This window comes from Condylostylus longicornis, unplaced genomic scaffold, assembly GCF_029603195.1.
Source record: "Condylostylus longicornis isolate FDR11 unplaced genomic scaffold, ASM2960319v2 ptg000040l, whole genome shotgun sequence".
In the NCBI taxonomy this organism is placed as follows: Eukaryota; Metazoa; Arthropoda; class Insecta; order Diptera; family Dolichopodidae; genus Condylostylus; species Condylostylus longicornis.
This window is the reverse complement of record NW_026578009.1, coordinates 6,436,121-6,454,936: the sequence shown is the minus strand read 5'-3', so window position 1 is coordinate 6,454,936 and position 18,816 is coordinate 6,436,121. Positions and strand designations below refer to the sequence as shown.

At 22.9% G+C, this 18,816-nt stretch overlaps 1 protein-coding gene across 1 annotated transcript in view; it reads left to right on the top strand.

Annotated features, from left to right (window-relative positions):
* LOC129609681 (serine/threonine-protein phosphatase 4 regulatory subunit 1-like) overlaps positions 1 to 16,633 on the top strand; it is a 61,026-nt gene extending 44,393 nt beyond the window's left edge. The window contains exons 3-12 of the mRNA XM_055521775.1: positions 9,885 to 10,030; positions 10,255 to 10,410; positions 12,209 to 12,379; positions 12,463 to 12,749; positions 12,849 to 14,513; positions 14,571 to 14,784; positions 14,848 to 15,078; positions 15,141 to 15,269; positions 15,334 to 15,595; positions 15,704 to 16,633. Coding sequence (XP_055377750.1) covers positions 9,885 to 10,030; positions 10,255 to 10,410; positions 12,209 to 12,379; positions 12,463 to 12,749; positions 12,849 to 14,513; positions 14,571 to 14,784; positions 14,848 to 15,078; positions 15,141 to 15,269; positions 15,334 to 15,595; positions 15,704 to 16,251 — 3,809 coding nt within the window. The 3' untranslated portion in view covers positions 16,252 to 16,633. The remainder of the gene's footprint in view (positions 1 to 9,884; positions 10,031 to 10,254; positions 10,411 to 12,208; positions 12,380 to 12,462; positions 12,750 to 12,848; positions 14,514 to 14,570; positions 14,785 to 14,847; positions 15,079 to 15,140; positions 15,270 to 15,333; positions 15,596 to 15,703) is intronic.
* The last annotated feature ends 2,183 nt before the right edge of the window (positions 16,634 to 18,816 follow it).

Here is an 18,816-nt window from a genome sequence, read left to right as displayed (position 1 = left end):
GATACAGTAGATATAGAACAAAAAATTATTTGTAAAATGTTATCGATGAAATTTTTTTTTGTGCATGTGTATGTATAGAAGAATTGAATATTTTTTTTTGTGTTCATTTGAATGTGTGCAATTTTTATACAAACAGCTATACATAAGTGTGTATTATTGTGTTTTGAGAATTATATTCTTATATTATTAATTTAAATTATCATTCTATCTCTTTCTATTATACATTTTTCTTCTCTTTCTTGTTTTATTGTAGTATGCAATCGTAGTATTTTATCCTTTATTTTTTTTTAGTGTAATAACAAAAAAATAAAATAAAATAAAAAAAAATTGTTGAAATATTTCCAAAGAAATTTTTTTTTATTTTGCTTTTCGGTATCCTAACATTTTTTTTTATAATATTTTTTTTTTTGTTTTTTCTCTGTTTTTTTTTCATTTTTGCGTTGTTTTTCTTTAAATTTTTTCAAAAATTCAAAAGTGACGTATATTTACCGGGGTGAAAATGAGATAAAAATTTTGTAAAAAAATATTTTTTTTATATTTTAAAAATTAAAAAAAATTTTAAATTAAAAAAAATTCTCAATTAAAAAGAAAAATATTTATTGAAAGAAAAAAAAATTAAAATAATTTTGTGTGTAAAAGAAAAAAAAAAAAGAGGAAAAAGTGAGTAGAAAATTAAAATTTTCACAATTGATTCACAAACGAAAAGAATAATTTTCCTTCCTAGGGTAGGGCAAAAATACAGAAAATCTTTTTTCCTTCCACAAAAAAAAAAAAAATTGTTAAAAAATTAAACAAAAAATTACTTTGAAAAATGAAATTTTAAATTAAAAAAAAATTTGAAAATGTTTAAAATTAATCAAAAAATTAAAAAGTAAAATTTTTTTTTTAAAAAAAGGCAAAAAAAAATTGTTATGTGTTTCACTTCATGTCACGTACAATATTTTTTATTTAATTTTTTTTCTCTTTCCATTTCTCTCTTATTTTTATTTTAATTTTATTTCTTGTGTATATGTATGTGCTGTGCATGTCAGTGGCGTACTTTTACTATTATAAATGTTAATTTTCTACTTGATTCAAAAAAAAAAAATAGAAAATTATGGAATAGGTTCTCTCGTTAAGTTGATAAAAATTTTTTTAAATGATAAATTTTTGATATAGTGTTCAAAAAAAGTTAAAAAAAAAAATGTGTAAATTTATAAATTCCTCCATTACAAAATATCAATATTAAATATGTAAATATATATATATGTATATTCATAATGTATGTAAATAAAATATTTTGTGTTCTTTATTTTATTTCAATTTTTTTATTCATATTTTAATTATGTAAATAATTTTATTATGTACATATAAAAATAATAGTTTACAAAAAAAAGATCGATGCATGTATAAAATTTTTATAAAAAATTTAATAAAAAAATAATTAAAAAAAATAAATTAGTTAAAATTAAAAATTTGTTAGAATCCAATTGCATGAGGATTGCCAATGAAGTGTCATGAGGATTAACTTATAACCTTAATTCATAAAAAAAAAATAATTACTTAAGTGATAAAAATATTAATTTCTTAATATAAATATATAAAGAAATTAAATTATATTTTTGATTTCGAAACTTAATGGGTAAATTTTAAAGTAATACAATGGATAATATTTTTATGATTCGAAAACTTGTTGATATTAAATTCATTTTTAAAAAAATTCAAATTAATATAAAATTTTTTGTTAAATTTAATTAAAAATATAATTTATTATTGAATATTGTTATTATTTTATTAATTAATACATAGAATTATGTTAATATTGCATTAAATAACTTCTCGGTCCGTGATAATGTATCTTAAATATTACAATACAAGTAGATATTGTGAACTGTCTAAACAAATTGTAAAAAACTTGCAAGTAATGTAACAAGCCAATTGAAAATAAATGTTTTTTTTATATTCTGCAACAATGTAACAATGGGTGTGTGTGTGTGTGTAATGGCATTTTATGCATTCTAGTTAAATACAAAATATGGATTTTTTTTTTTTTTGGATTTATATAATAAAAATATGTTTAAAAGAGTTTAGAAAGCGGTTTATTTCATAAAATTAACTCGTAATATAGCAATAAAATTAATGTTAATGTGTTTTAATTCAATAAGATTGCTTGGAAATTCATATTTAATCTGGAATAACTTTTAACCTATTAAGGGCCAATATTTTTGATTTTATTTTTGACCAAAAAAATTGGCACCTAAATTAGGAGTTCTTAGTCCTCAAAATGGAAATTCATTCAAATTATTTTGTTTTTTTCACCATATAAGGTATTTTAAAATGTAATGTGAAATGGGTGATCATTTATTTTTATAAGCTGTTCTCCCCTTTTCACATATTATTTTGTAATACAAGTGTACTTGCCATAAAGTTTTGATTTTAGTGTAAATACAATTTTTTTCTTGTTTCGTAATTTTTCTTGTATAAACTACGGTAGGCTCGTCACCTCCACAAAAACTAAATAAGATTTGTTATTGTCGTTGCTTGTCTACGATATACATCAGATACGATCAGATCCTACGAAGTAGGATAAAAAAATTTTTTTAGCATAATAACTAAAGCAATGATATCTCTTTAAATAAATTTTAAAAATTTATGGTAAAGATATGTGAGGATTCTTTTAATCCTATTCAAATTAACAGTAGGAATGGGTTGTCTGTGTAATTTGCTAAATAAACCTGAAACATAAACTTTGAATTTAATTTTGAAAACCATATTTATTGAATTATGAAACTTAACATTATGAACTGTATTATGGCAATTTTGAAATGAGAAAATTTTGGAAATAAGATTAAGAAAGAATTACACAATTTCATTATTATGACAAAATAAAATAATTATTTTTTTAAATTTATTGAAAATTTAAATTCAAATATTATTAATTGAAATAGAAAATTGTGGCCGTCTTCCTAAATAAATTGCCAATAAACTATTTTAAATTAAATTTAAAATTAAATAATTTTTACTAAAATATGAGGCAAAATAACCATAATCTAACATTTTTTATTGATTCAAAAGTCTAATGCATCTCTGCATTTTTATACAAAATACGTCATTGATCATCAATTTTTTATACATATAAATTCATACATATGTATGTATACATAATATTACTATCTTGTGTATACGAGAGATACTCAAATTTATTGCGTTTTTTCTTTTTTCCTATTAATTTTACTATACATATGAGTATATACAAACATACAAGTGAACCACATTGTAGTTAAAAGTATATTGCATTTTCTTTAGATTTTTACAATAATTTTCTTAAATATCCTTTAATCTCTATAAAATGAAATTGTAAAAGAAAAAAAAATTAAAGAATAAAAAAATAAGAGAATAACACGAACAAATTATAGTGAATATTAAATAGAAAACAAAAGAGAAATAATATAGAAAGAAATGAGAAACAGGAGAAGAAAAAAAAAACAACGAAAACATCATAAATGAAAAAAGTAGAGTCCTTGGACATTGTAAAACTAAAAACCGACAATATAATTACAAAGTTGAAAGAGTGATAAGAGAGAGAGAGAGGGTGTGAGTACTATTACTGCAAATATGAAAATTTTATAAGTTAGAGAAGGAAAGACATAAATGGCATATGAAAATTATTTAAAAGAAAGTAAATGTAGTAAAAATGAAAAAAAACAAAAAGATGAAAAAAAAAAAAACATATTATCCTGCATACTTTTATATAACGGTTTTTTTTTTAGTAAATGTATGTGTGTGTGTTTTTCTACAATTTTTTTTTTTTTTGGTTCATTCTTTATTACTTTTACAGTTATTACTTCAAAATGGCCAAAATGGTGAGGAAAGAAAGTGACTATAAAACTTACTCTTTCCCTACTCACCTTTTATGTTTTTTTTATTTTTATGTTAGTAGAAATATTTTTATATATTTGTTTGTATATACATATATGAATACATTTATATAAAAATCTATAGTTAGTTATATGTATATACTACGTTTACTCTTTTGGAAATACGTTCAATTTGTTGAAATGTTTTGTGTATACATATAGAATTTTTGAGGCAAAACAATTGTGCGCATCTTTTTCTAATACTATAATATTGTAGTGTTCTTATAGAAATTTGCGAAAATCTTGATGAAATGTAATAAAATAAGAGAAAAAAAGAAATGAGTATGATGTTTTTTTTTATAGTATGTATGTCTGTTATAATATATATGCAGATATTTTATTACGTTGGTACACTAATTTTTTTTGAAGATATTTGCAATTTCTTATTTTTCTTTTTTTTTTTTTATCGTACATACGTTCTTCAACTAACTTACGAAGTGAATACGAATATGTTTTTCTTTTTTATCAAATAGCGAGTAATTAAGAGAATTATAATTGAGAGAATAAAAAAGTCTACTATTCACAATTTTTCAAAATTTCAATTTCTTACAATTAAAATAAGTTCTCTGTTTTAACTTTCAAGAAAATCTCGTAAATAATTTTAAATTTTTAAAGAAAATTTCATAAATAATTTCTGCTTGATTGCATTTAAATAAATAATTTCCGAATACTTTAACGCATTTGATATTCAAATCTGTTAAGAAATATATAAACGCTCTGTATATGAATGTGGTTATGTAATTATGACTTGAGAGCCAGTGTCTAAGATAAAATAACACTACAAACAAGTTTTTCTATTCTACAAACAATAAATTAATTGGATCCAAAATTAAAATGAAAAAAAAAAACAAATGGGTTTGACAAATGTTATTGTCAAATTAGAATTAGAATTAATTGTAGCTTTGTATTAAATAAAATTTTTAAAGATTAAGCAATTTCTCTCAAAAATAGTAAATCACTTTGTTGTGTCATGTGTAACTAAAACTTAAACTGAATTTGTAGAATTTAATTTAAAATTTTTAATTATTTCAAATTTTTCTTGATTTTTTTGAAAGCTTTTTTGGCAACTTGCATTGAGACCTTCAAATAACTTTTTTTTTGTTTTTGAATAAATCACTCAATTTGAACAAAATTTTATTAAATTATTCAGAAGTCAGAAATTAAAAAAAAAATTTAAAAAGCAGGATGAAAATCAATCGTTCTCACTTTCGATAGAAAAATTTTACTTTTCATAATTTTGACATTTTAAAAATTTTACAGTAGATTCTGTTATTTTCTGTCAGATCAAATTCTCATATCAGATTAAGATTTAATTATGCATTTTATCGTATTCTGTAAATATAGTAAACCGATTATTTTATTTTGTTCTATTCATCAGCTGGGATGGGAACCCTTACAGATATTTAATTAAAAAATATCAGGGCTCAGTTAGACATGCAATTTTTAATTTTGTAACTGTTTAATGATTGCTAATTTGTATTTTATAGGTTTATACTCAAGTGGGCGCAAATTCAATTGTATGTCATCTCATGCAATTATGTAATCAAATATTTTACAAACTAATTGCAATTTTTACTTAACGTACTAAATTTAAATTGACGCAAATACTTTAGTTATGTAAATGTGATCGCAACGATTTTACAATCAAGCAGTTATTTGCAAAACTGAAAATTCCATGTCTACCTAATACTTTAACTAAAATTTATAAAATATGATTTTGTTATACGATATAAAATTAAAATATAATATATAATATGTGGACAATAAAATTATAATACTTATACAAATAAATATAAAATTATATTATGTACATACTCGTAATACCAAGGTTTATTATTAGACTTGATAAAACGATATTTAATAAGAATATTCCATATGTATATTAATAATATCAATTGTATAACAATATTTGCTGTATAACAATATTAACTGTATAACAACATTAACTGTATAACAATACCAACTATATAACAATACCAATTATAAAACTGTTATTTGATTTAGTTTTAAATTTTCATCAAAAATTTTCTTTTTAATGATCCCAATCAATCCGTTTCTCTGCAATCTTCAAATAATTCCAATCAAAAATGCTATAGATTTTGATTAATAAAACAAATATGAATTGAAATATATTATAATTAAAATAAAATCATCTTTCATCTAGAGAATGTGTTGATCTTCAGATAATTTCTCTTTTTGTTTCTACGTTTTCTGAGTGATAAGGCGCAGGCGGCAAAATGATTTTTGCTTGAATTTGTTTTCTTTTTTTTTTAATTTTTTTTTATTTTATTTTAATTGCGATGTATTTTGATTTCATAAAAATATTATAAGTGTAAATAAAAAATGTATGTATTTATGTACATGCAAGAGATTTTAATTCAAAAAAAAAATATTCATTTTAAATGCGAATAATTACAGATTCGTAATTTATTTTCTATTTTATAAAATCAACCAACCACCTGATGAATATGAATAAAAAAAAAAAAACAGAAAACAAAAATATTTTTCTGAGTGTTTTTTAAATTACAAAAATTTTCCCGTGTAAATTAAGTGCGTACCATAAAAGCCATAATATTTATTGTAATTAACATTTTAGTATGTACTGTTGAGTGTGCATACAATTAAATTATTTCTATATTTATTTTATATAAGATGGTTATTTTTTTGTTCTATTCTATTACTATTGTAAAAATCTATTGGTTTCATTTGAACAAATCGTAATTTATTTAACATTTACGTGCATCTAAGTATACAAATTAAATATGTATATTTTTGTATAGCATTTAAAAAGTTAAAACGATTATGCGCTACATAAAATAAATGTATGAAAATAAGAAAAAAAAATGAAAGAAAATTTTATCCTTAAAAAAGGATATTTTGAATATAAAAATATTTATTTCAATTTTATATAACTAAGTATTAGTTAAAATAAAAATTAATAAAATTTAAATAGAAGAAGAGAAAAAATGAGGAATTGGCAAGAATAACATTAGTTTTTTTCTATATATACATATAAATATGTATGTACATACATAGAAATTATATTACAGCCTTCTATACAGCTGTATGTATGCATGTATGTATGTATGTATGAGCAAAAAATGATTTTGCGATGCAGAATTTTAAATGATAGGAAAAATTCGTCGTCTTAACTAAAACTATAACAATAATTTCTAAAATATTGGCCAAAACAAATTTTAATATTTTAATGAATCATAATTATTGAATTAAATATTTACATATATATATATATGTATGTGTGTAAATTTCTTGCATAATTTCATATATATTATATTCTATAAACTTAAAAGTTCTATTAAATTCATTCTTATGTTGACTATTTTTTTTTTACTTAATTAATGCCTTTCTCCAATATTATAAATGTATATGTATAATAAGTTCTACTTGTTGCAAATTTTTCTTTTAAATTAAATAACATAATATTATAAAGGGAAAAAAAAATCTAACCTTTCAAAATAGAATTTAGACATTAATTTTTGAAGTTCTTAAAGATTATTGCGAGTTTGAGGTTTTGCAATTACTTCTACGAGTATTAACTAAAAATAAATTATAAGTTGATATTGAACGCATTAAATTGAATACGAGAGTAAGATAAAGAATGCGTCCATCTGTGATCTTCTTTAATTGTACACAATATTCTGTTCTGTTAATCTTACCATTAAACCGATAATATCGTAATTATATTACGAATTTTCTTTTTTTTCAATTATTCTCACAAACTTAGTTAATTTTTTTGCAATATTAATATTAAAATAAAATGTATTTCTAAATGTATTTCTAATTTGTTGTTTATTTCTTGTCTTATTCAAATTCATATAAATAATAAAGACAATATTGTCAAAAACATGAAAGCAAAGATTAGCATCCTCATAAGAAAGCAACATAAATCGTAATATTTGTTTGATATACATAAATATGTGTATGCATTTGTAAATTTTTCTTCTCACTTCAACATTGGGGTTAATATCCCTTTTTAATTTTTATTTTTTTTTTCAAAAAAAAAAAAAATGCCTCTTAATTTTTCTCATAGATGTCACCATTATCAGTAGATATTATTCATTAATTGCATATAATAATTACTATTCTTTTTTTTTTCGTATAATAATATTCATAAATAATAATTTTTATAATGCACACACAAGTTTATCATTTACAAAAACAAAAATAAAAAAAAAAATTAAAAAAAAAAATTGTTTTATGTCACTGGTAATGAAAATAATATTTATATATGTTTGATGTATTACAATCATGTTATATTTTGTTATACAAGACTATTCTTTTATATTGTGATATACTCGTGTATACTGGCAGCGCACATTTTTATTAATATTTTATTTGTAATTGCTATTGCTATTATAATTTATATTAAATAAATGTTACTATACTTGCCGCTACTATTGTAGCCGCTGTCACTATTGCTGTTGCTGTCGCTACTATTGTTGTTGCTCTTGTTATTTTTGCTATGCCAGTACAAAAAGTGAGGGGTGATAAAATTATGATTTTTTGTCTCTTTTTTCTTTGTTATTTTTTTTTTCTTCTTATTTCCTTTTTGTTGTTGATGATTTCTTTTCGGTTTTTTTTTCTGTTGTGTTTTTTATGTTCCTGCCATAACACTTTTCTTTACTTCTTCAATTTTCTTTTAATCATACCTACATTCAAAACTGTACACTCCACCATATTTTTTTTTTTCTCTTACATTCTGTAAAACTAACTCCTTTTTTTTATGTTATTTTTATTATTATTGTTTTTTTTTATATATACATTTATACACAAATGTACATATATATATGTGTGCATTTTCTCATAATATGAATAAGAAGAAAAAAAAGAAAAAACTTCTATCTCTCTATACTCGTCAGATGAAATTCTTATTTGTATGGATCGGAGTTTTTTTTTGTGTAGAGAAGAATACAGAGACGAAAATGTAAAATGGTTTTTTTTATATATATATATTTTTTTTTATCTTTTGTTTCCTTTGCAGTCGATATCCTTTAGAAATAAAATCATACGTTTAATTTTTTTAAATGGAAAATAACTTTCTAGTTTCTTTCGAATTTTAATAAAATTAAATATAAAAATAAGATTATAAAATTTATTTTAATCTTATATTTAATAAAAATAATCCCGAAAATATGTAAAAATTGTAATCAATAGTGAAAAAATATTAAGTTAAAAAAGAAATCTTCTTGTCTTCTTTGAGAACATTGTGGTGATGATGTGAAATTTCAATAATAAAAGTAAGAAAATTATAAAAACAAAAATTCGCTTTTTATTATACTACACAAAAAAAAAAAATTCTATAATATATAAAAGTATAAAAAAAATAAAAATAAGAAAAAAATATTAGAAAAAAGAGAAAAATACTCGTAAGGGTGTGTCGCTAAGGATTTCTTAAGTCTTGTCGCTGCTATAATAAATTTTCCGACTAATTTCAAATATAGTTTTTCGTATTTATATTTTAAATTGTGCAATTTAATAATATTAATTATAATTACTTATAATATTCGAAACCCATGAAAATTATGGGTACTTTATTTGAATATACGAAGTTTCTGTTGGTTTTCCAAATATTATTGTTTTTTATTTTTTCTTCAACATCCCCAATTCTTTAATAATTAATTTTCAGATGAAATTTTTTTAGTTTTTATTATTTTAATTTAAATTTTAAAATTGCAAATCAATTCTTTAAAACTATTTAAATTTTGTAATTTAAAATGTTATACAATATTTTTAGTATTACAATATTATATAGCTAAATATTTAAATCTATTAGAAATATAACAAATATGCTTATATATAATAATACGTTTGTAAGTGTGTGTATAAAAAAAAATATATTAAATAATAGAATATTTTTCATTGTAAGGTACATTGACATTTTTTCTATTTATTTTGATTTTTTATTTCTCTTTTTAATTTTAAATTTTTAAGTAATTTTTGATTTTTTTTTTTTGTTTGTATTTACAGATCCAACAGTTAGGGCCAGTTTTGTTGAACAAATTCCACATATATTTCTACAATGTCACGAGCACGCTTGTCCAGATCTCGAACATTATTTGTACGACCGCCTGTTGCAAATTGTACTAGATTATTTACAGGATGCGGAGGACAAAGTAAATTTTCATTTTTGTTTTTTGTTTTATTATTGTTATTTTCTTTTTTTTGTTATATTTTTAATTTACTATTTATTTTTTGTGTGTTGATTATATTATTTTTTCTTTTCTTCTATTCTTAAGTTTTCTTTCTCTTTTGTTTTTCAATAAAAAAAAAAAATTTTAATTTCAAAATTTTATTTTAAATATTTAAATTAAAATTAATTTTTTTTTTTCCATTATAGGTAAGCAGGGATGCTTATTCAGCTCTTCAAATTCTTATAGATAAATATGTTTTAGATAAAAAACGTATTGAGGAAAAAGTTTGTGCAGCAATTATGTGTCCAATTCACAAAATACATTATGAAAATTTAAAAGATTTTAATATTAATTCGGTTACGGTGAGTTACAAAAAAAAAAAAAAAATAGCAGTATTATTATTCAAAATAAAAATAAATTTTGAATTGATTTTAAAAAAAAAAATAAGCAGCCCTCTAGTAAGAATTACATTAACTAAAGGAATAAAATTATCATTTATAAAATCGATTTGACGAAAATATTTCGATTATAAGAAAATAAAATTGATCATGAATCGATTTTTAAAATTGTCAAAATTTTGTTTTTTTTTGTTGAATTGCCAAATTATTTTACTTTAATTTTTGAATAATGTGATATTCGATTTTATTTATTTATTTTTTCTTTCTTTCAAAAATATCTTTCAAATAATTAAACTTTTTCTTATTAAGAATTTGAAATAATTTAAGGTATTTTTACGAAAAGAACACTTTTATTAATATGAAAATTGTCAGCACAAAATTTTTCAAATTTTAAATTGACACTTGGCTTTTCAAAATATAAATACATATATGCATGTATTTAAAAGAAAATTTATTTTTGATATAAACTATACAGGTTTTCATGTTATTGGATTGATATTAATTAATTTGTAAGTGATTAAAATTCCAAAATAAAATCTATACATACCTGCTAGAGGACTGGTTAGCTTGATTATACATACATAAATTTTATTCGAGTTTATTAAATCAATGGAATTGTTTTCGCATCAAACTTGGTTGTTTTAGGTTATATTTAAAAAAAAACTATCACAGCCAGCTTTGATGAGCAAAACTTTTTCAGTTATTCAACTAATTTGTTTGTTTATTGTAATATTACAAATATTAGTGTTTTTATTATATTATTTTATTATATTGTATTTAATATGAATTAAAAGTGTTTTAGATAAAATAAGAAAAAATTAAAATTTTTTACATAGCTCACAAATTGGTTGTGAAATGTTTAATATTTAAATTCATATCACAGCCATTTTGATGAGCTTTGTGAAAGATTATTGCCAACAATGATTGCTAATTTGTGAGTACCTCAATTAATTGTTATTTAACAAATATAGTTTAAGTATTACAAAAATTGTGATTGGTATATTTATTTATTTATTAGAACAATATTTTTATTCAAAATAAAACATTCAAATTGATTATTTTGTATTTAAAAATTTTCAGTACTATTATAATTACTTAGAAATAGTGTTTATTTCGTTTATTTTTCTTCTACTAAATCGTAAAAATGGTTGTGCCGTGTGTATTTTAAAAATTTCATATCACAGCCATTTTGACGAGTTTAGTTTAAGAGATAAATCATCAGTGATTGTTTGTGTTTTATAAGTTCAATAATTAATTATTTAATTAATTTATATTATATTTTTAACAGATTAACCATTTAAATTTATTTCACAGGGAAATTTTTTGTATTTATATGGTATTTGTGTTGCCTCTCAAAGTGGCTGTGAAATGTTAAATTAAAATATCATATCACAGCCAGCTTTGAGGAGCGATACGGATATTTTTTTTGCATCGTTTTCTATTTTTTATTTATAATTTTTACATTTTCAGTTTTTTGTTTTTTTTATATATAAATCCTTTACTTAACTCTCAAAGTGACTGTGAAATGTTAAATTTTATTTTCATATCACAGCCAGCTTTGATGAGCTCAGAAAAGGCATGCTATTGCTTCAAATTAAAAATGTGTTTTTCTTTTATTTTTTAATAACTTTAGTGTATATATTAAATTTTATATTTTTAATTTCATAAATATTGAAAATACATAAATAGATATAAAAATATATTTTTATTTATTTTAAAAACTCATTTATAGTAAATATTATAATATAATAAATAATTTTAGTTAATGGGTAGAATAGCACCAATAATTGGATCAGAAAAATCTGAAGAACTTTTCTTAAATCATTTTATTGAATTATGTAAATGTAAAATAAATAGTATTCGTAAAAAGTGTGCTGCCATATTTCCAACATTTTGTTATGTTTTAGGAACAAAAATAACAGAAGATAAATTGGTAATTTTCAAAATTTAATTAAATTTAAATTAGAATCAAAAAAATATTTATTTATTATTAATAATAATATATAATTTTTTCAGCTGGAATTATTTTTTCAACTGTGTACAGATCCTTTTTGGGGTGTTAGAAAATCATGTGCCGAATCAGTACCTTTAATTTCATTAATATGTAGTCCAGAATGTAGAAGAAATAGGATAGCGCCGATTGTATTAAGATTAGCCAAAGACAATAATACATGGGTAACATCGGCAACATTGAAAATATTAGGACAATTTATATCCTCATTTGCTCAACCATGTATAACAGGATTGGCATATTCATATAATGGAGAATTATTAATTACAAATCCAGTTGATCCAGATTTTCGGTATGTTAAATAAAATAATATTATTTTTCTTTTATGTTTTTATTTAATTATATTCTGTAATACATACTTATATATACATATATATTTTTTTTTATGTAGAGATATTTCTGATCCACAAACATTAGCTAATTATGAGCATTATTTAAAAATGTTTTCAAATATTGAAGTATTAGATACTACAAATACAGCAACCGGAATTAGTAAAAATTCAAATAGTGCGAAAAATGGCACATCAAATCAAGTAACTAACATTTGTGATGAAAATTTAACACCTAAAAATATTGCCCAAATAATAATTGAAAATAAAATTAAGCTAACTGAACAAATAACGGAATATGCATGGCCTAAACAAAAATTTTTTAAGAATTATGTATTTAATGAATGTTCAAAATACATAGATTTAGATACTGGGAACAATAATGTGACTGACAATACGGATAAAAATAATATTGATCGAGGAAATAATGAAGAAAATAATGAAAATTTATGCTTATCAAAAATATTAGATAATAAATCAAATATTGAAAGTTCAAATGAAACTGGTGGCTTCGGTGGTAGTGGTAATGAAAATAACGACCGTCAAATGTCATCATCATTACCATCAGAAACACTAACAATAAAAGACAATACAGTAGGAAAGGAACAAAATACATCTTCTAATCAGCAAATGGAGCAACAATCAGAACAACAACAGGAGCAGCAAACATTTTTGCCGGATAATTCAAATAAAAATTCAGAGGACAATAATGTTTATGATAACATTATTGATAATATTATTTTTGTTTCAGAAAATTCCTCTTTAGAAAATAATTTACATCGTCGTCGCTGTCGTCGTAATGCTTATAGTTTTTGGCGTAAGAATACCCCATCCGATTTGCAATCAATAATTAAGAAAGCTATGCATGATGCCCAAGATAACATTAAACCACCCTTACCACCACCTCCGCCACATCCTTTGAAATTACCTGCGAAATCTCCATCAATTACAACGATAGGACCTTCTAGTACAACAAATACAAAACAAGATCAATTAGAGGATCAAGCAACAACAATAGGGCCTTCTAGTACAACAAATACAAAACCAGATCAATTAGAGGACCAAGCAAAAGATATGTTAACACCAAAAATAGTATCAGATCAATCGTTAATTGAAAATTCAAAACAAGGATTTGAGAGTAGTGAAAAACAGGAAAATCAAGACCAACAATCATATTTATCGTTTGAAGTTCTATTATCAAGAATGAAGTCTTTTATTACTTATACTGAGGAAAAAAATAAAAATTCAAATGTTTACAATTCAAATGATGATTCTGTTATGTTCGCATGTGATGATGGCTTTTCGCCATTTTTCGTCACTTCTGATTCCGGTTTTAAGAACAGAACTACAACTTTGGCTAACTTAAACGATAAAAAAGACAAAAATGGTAACGAAGAAGACGAAGCATTCAATGAATTTAATTCTTACAAATTTTGGCACATAAGCCCAGAAATGCCTTTAGATTCAAACATTGTAGGTAATGTTGGAACGTGGAATACAAAAATATTAAATGAAACATTACCAATAACTAATTCATCTATACTAGATGATGATGATATAGTTAGGAAAACACCTAAGTTTTCACCGCCAATAACATTTGAACAAAATGTTGTTCCGCCCGGTATACTTGAAGCTTATGTTACTATGGTTTTATATGAAGAAGAAGATGAAATTAAATTAACTTGCGCATATAATTTTCCAGCTGTTGTATTAACTTTAGGCAGAAGGTATAATTTCTTAATATTTATATTATATAATTAAAATATATTGATTCTTAATTACAGCAATTGGCATATTCTCAAGACTCTTTTGCAATATTTATGTGATGACATTGACTGGAAAGTACGTAAAACAATAGCATTATCTATAAACTTCTTAGCGCTAATATTAGGTAAAGAAATTGCAACACGTGACTTGGTACCTATATATTTAGGATTCTTTAAGGATTTGGATGAAGTTAAGATTGAAGCTATACGAAATTTCGCAAGCTTTTTAAAGGTATTATAATTTTTGTAGTTGTTTAAAAGTATTAGTTAATTAATTTGAAAACAATACTTTAAGGTAATTGATAAATCAAAACGTGAAGAGATATTATCCAATATTGGAATTTGTTTGCGATGCGATAGTAGAACAAATTGGCGTATAAAAGAAGATTTAGCTAAAGAAGTATGTCATGTTATAAAAATGTATGATTCAATAGAGAATTGCGACATTTTATTGAATTTAAGCAGCTTAACTGGTTATTTTTTAGAGGATAAAGTTAGTTGTGTGCGAGAAATTGCTGCAGATGCCGTAGGTTTTTAATTTTATATATTAAAAACAATTAAAATAACAAAATTGTATTCAAATTTCAGATGGCTGAAATCATTCGAATTTCTGATTCTAAATTCAAAGAAGCAGTTGTTAAACACTTTTTGGTTGATGAATTTGCAAATAGCAGTAAATGGAGGAATAGACAAACTTTTTTGAACGTTTTATATAAGGTATTTGTTAAAAGAATATGAGAAAAGTTCAAACAGATTATAAAATTAAAATAAATCATTTCAGTACAATATGATGAAAATGATTCCAATACTAAGTTCAAAAAATATTTCAACAAAAGTATTGACGAAAACATCAGAAACACCATTATCAAAATCTTCTTCTACAGGATCTGCATCAAATGAATCGTCACCGATAGATTGTCTTAAAGATGTGAACGAGATATTGCATTTAGTATTTCCTAGTATTGAAAAATTATCAGTTGATTTTGTACCAAACATTAGATTACTTGTCGCCAAATATTTAGTTTTATTGATAAACGTAAATGGTAAATATATTATAATGTTTCATACTTTTTATGCAACCCACTATATTCCACTATTTATTATTTACAATATATGTAATTAATTTCGAAAATTTATTAATTTATTTACAGCAATTAGTGAAGATTTATATGAGCGGTTTTTAAAAATCATCCGTCGATTGCGTATTGATGAAGATTGTGATGTTAGGGAAACATTTGAATCAGTAGACCTATTAAAAGACGAAATAGAAGATCAACAAAATCTAGACCAACAAAGTCGCCAGTCAGAGGAATTAAATAAAACTACTGCTACGGGAACAACTGAGACAGCAGCACCAGCAACTTATTCCGAGATATTAAAATCAAATTTGGATAATTTTGGTATAACAGAAAATCGCAATATTGAAAAAACCCAGGAAAATAAAGAAGAAAATATTTCAAAATTAAATACTGAGTCAGAATCAATCACAGAAAAAACAGAAACTTCTAGTGATCAACAACAAGGAAAAGCGGAAATTCCCGATCTTACACCGCTATTGAAATTTGTGGCGAATCTTCTTGGTGATGAAACTTCAGAAGGACAAGAACCAAAATCACAACCCCAATCGGTGGAATCCAATAATGAGACTGATGAAATTGTTAAATTGCCTGATGCTATTGTATCACAATCACAAATATAAATTTAATAAATTTTTGTTAGAAACAAATTACATCTATAAGTATATAATATATAAATATTTAATATATTTATATATACATATAGATTATCTTTTTTTTATACTTTTTATTAAAGCCATTGAATTGTTAGGAAACAAAATTTTATTGTTTTTTTTATTTTAAATGAGAGTTGCAAATAAACGAAAATTAATAAAACAAAATAAATTTTAAAAATATGTAGATTATTATAAAAATTTAAAGAAAATTTTAAATCAAATATATGAAAATCAATTTTTAATAATAACAATGTTTAATTTGGAATCCAAATTGGTTTAAATTAAAAAGAATAAAAAAAAAAACAATTAATAGTTAGAAGAATGAAAAGATTGTCCTCTCTTGAAGAGTAGTTCAACTGTTTTAGAAAAGAAGTTGTTAATTAAACTCAATTATTTAAAAATAAAAGGTAAATTTTATATTAATATTATATTATTACATTGTATTGTTAGATAATAAATAAAACCACTTTGTACATTTTTGATGAGATACTTTCAAAACAAAAATCTTTAAATTGTTTTATTTGACGCAAAAATATTTTGCTGACCCATTTTAATATTATGCATACATTGCTTTAATCGCTCACCGACTAACATTACTGGTAAGGTAAATATGTTGTAATCTAAATTTATATGAGAGCCTTTACATTCACATGATGAAAATACCTTAAAACCTTTACAACTTTAAATCTTCCATTTTTTTTTGCGAATATTAGTCAAATAAGAGGTATGAGTTTTTTTGACTTGGTTTTTAGTGGGTAATTCAGACATATTTTAATTTATATTGTCTGAAGTTCTGAATAAACTCTTGCAAATATTTTTTTGTAAATGTAATTAAAGATTTGGAAAACTAAATCTAATTTTGAAAAATGTAATTTATATTTCGAGTTTTTTAAACGACAAAAACAGAGATTATTTTGGTAAAGTGAATCACGATCTCTACGCAGGGAATTTTTCAATTGCAGAAACAATTGCGGAAAAGTAATAGTCAATTGTAAAGATTATAAACACTTCTTAACAATTGTAATTACCTGGCAGAATTCAAGTAGTAATTACCTGAAAGTTTTATCTTTTTGACAACTAACCCCTTATATAATCTTTTCCAAATTAAAATATTTTTTTGTAGCACATTTTTTTACAAGTTTGTAATTTTGCAAATCATGATCGGTGACTCATAAAATGCTCTACTTTAAGTCATCAAAAATTATGCTTTAAAACTTAAAATAATTTTTTCAATCAAATGTTTATAATCTATTTTGTTTTCACTCGGGAGTTATTCTGCTATAAACTCAAGTTTAAAAACAATATTAACGGAATATATTAATATTTATATTTTATAAATATGTACATACATATTACATATATATACATTAATATAACAACTTTTCAAAAACTCGTTTTGAACTTTTGGCCATTTTCTGTTTGGGTTTATAAAGTCTGCAAACGGCAAACTTTAAAATAAACATTTTTTACAATTGCTCGAGTAGCACTTTAAAAAGTTTGTTACTTTGAGTTCTTACCTCTATTGAAACAGATGTTATAGAAGGTTTCAGAATATCTTTAACTTACTTTTGTAGTTAGCAACTACTTCTTCAAGTTGCATATGTACAACGAATTTGCTTACTGTAAGAAACACATCCAAAACAAATATACATAATATGTAATTTCATACCATAATATGGAAATCAACATGCATGAACAAGTTAATCTTTTACTTTTATAGTGTGACAGTCTGTGTATAAAAAAATGCTAAAAAGGCGAACATCACATGTCGAAATACATAAGAGGAGCTTTGATTTGCAGGTATTTAGTCTAGTTTTCGATCATCGATCTAAAGCTAGGAAATTTTCGATAATACAGATATGCACTTAAAAATCTAACTTAGATCTTAAAAATCGTTCTTCATCTCATTACTTATCTATAGGAACTAATTATGTATGTACTAGTTGGCTTTTTCAGATTTTTGATATCGTACAATTTTCTAAGCCACTTTTTTTCAAATTATAAAAGAAAATTGTTAAAATAAATACATATTTAAAGTATTTAAAAACAAGATTTTTTAGTTTTAATTTATTGTACATGCTTTATATTAAAATCTAAGTTAAAACAGAATTTTCGAAAATATCCCTAATTTCTGGATAACTTTTGAATTTTTCATTTAAATTAGATTTTCCCTCCTAGCGTAGAAATCTAGACGGCGTTAAATAGACTACCTCAATTACGTGCATCTATACTATTCTTATAAAATATCTCTTAAGGAAATAAAGTGTAATAAAAAACAAATCACTCAGCTTATTTCAGATGAACCAATGAACTACCAATCAACCCACCTGTAATAGACCTTAAAAAAAATGTAAAAGTATGTCAAATAGATTAGATACATGAAAATATATAAGCCCAAACTAGAATCGAACTGTAGTTGCATGAATTTGGAATACAATACGCAGCAATAGAGCTACTTAAAATATTTATTTTGTCTTTTCTCTTTTTCTTTTTTAATTTTAGGTAGCAGTAACGAGAAAGAAAAATCGTTCG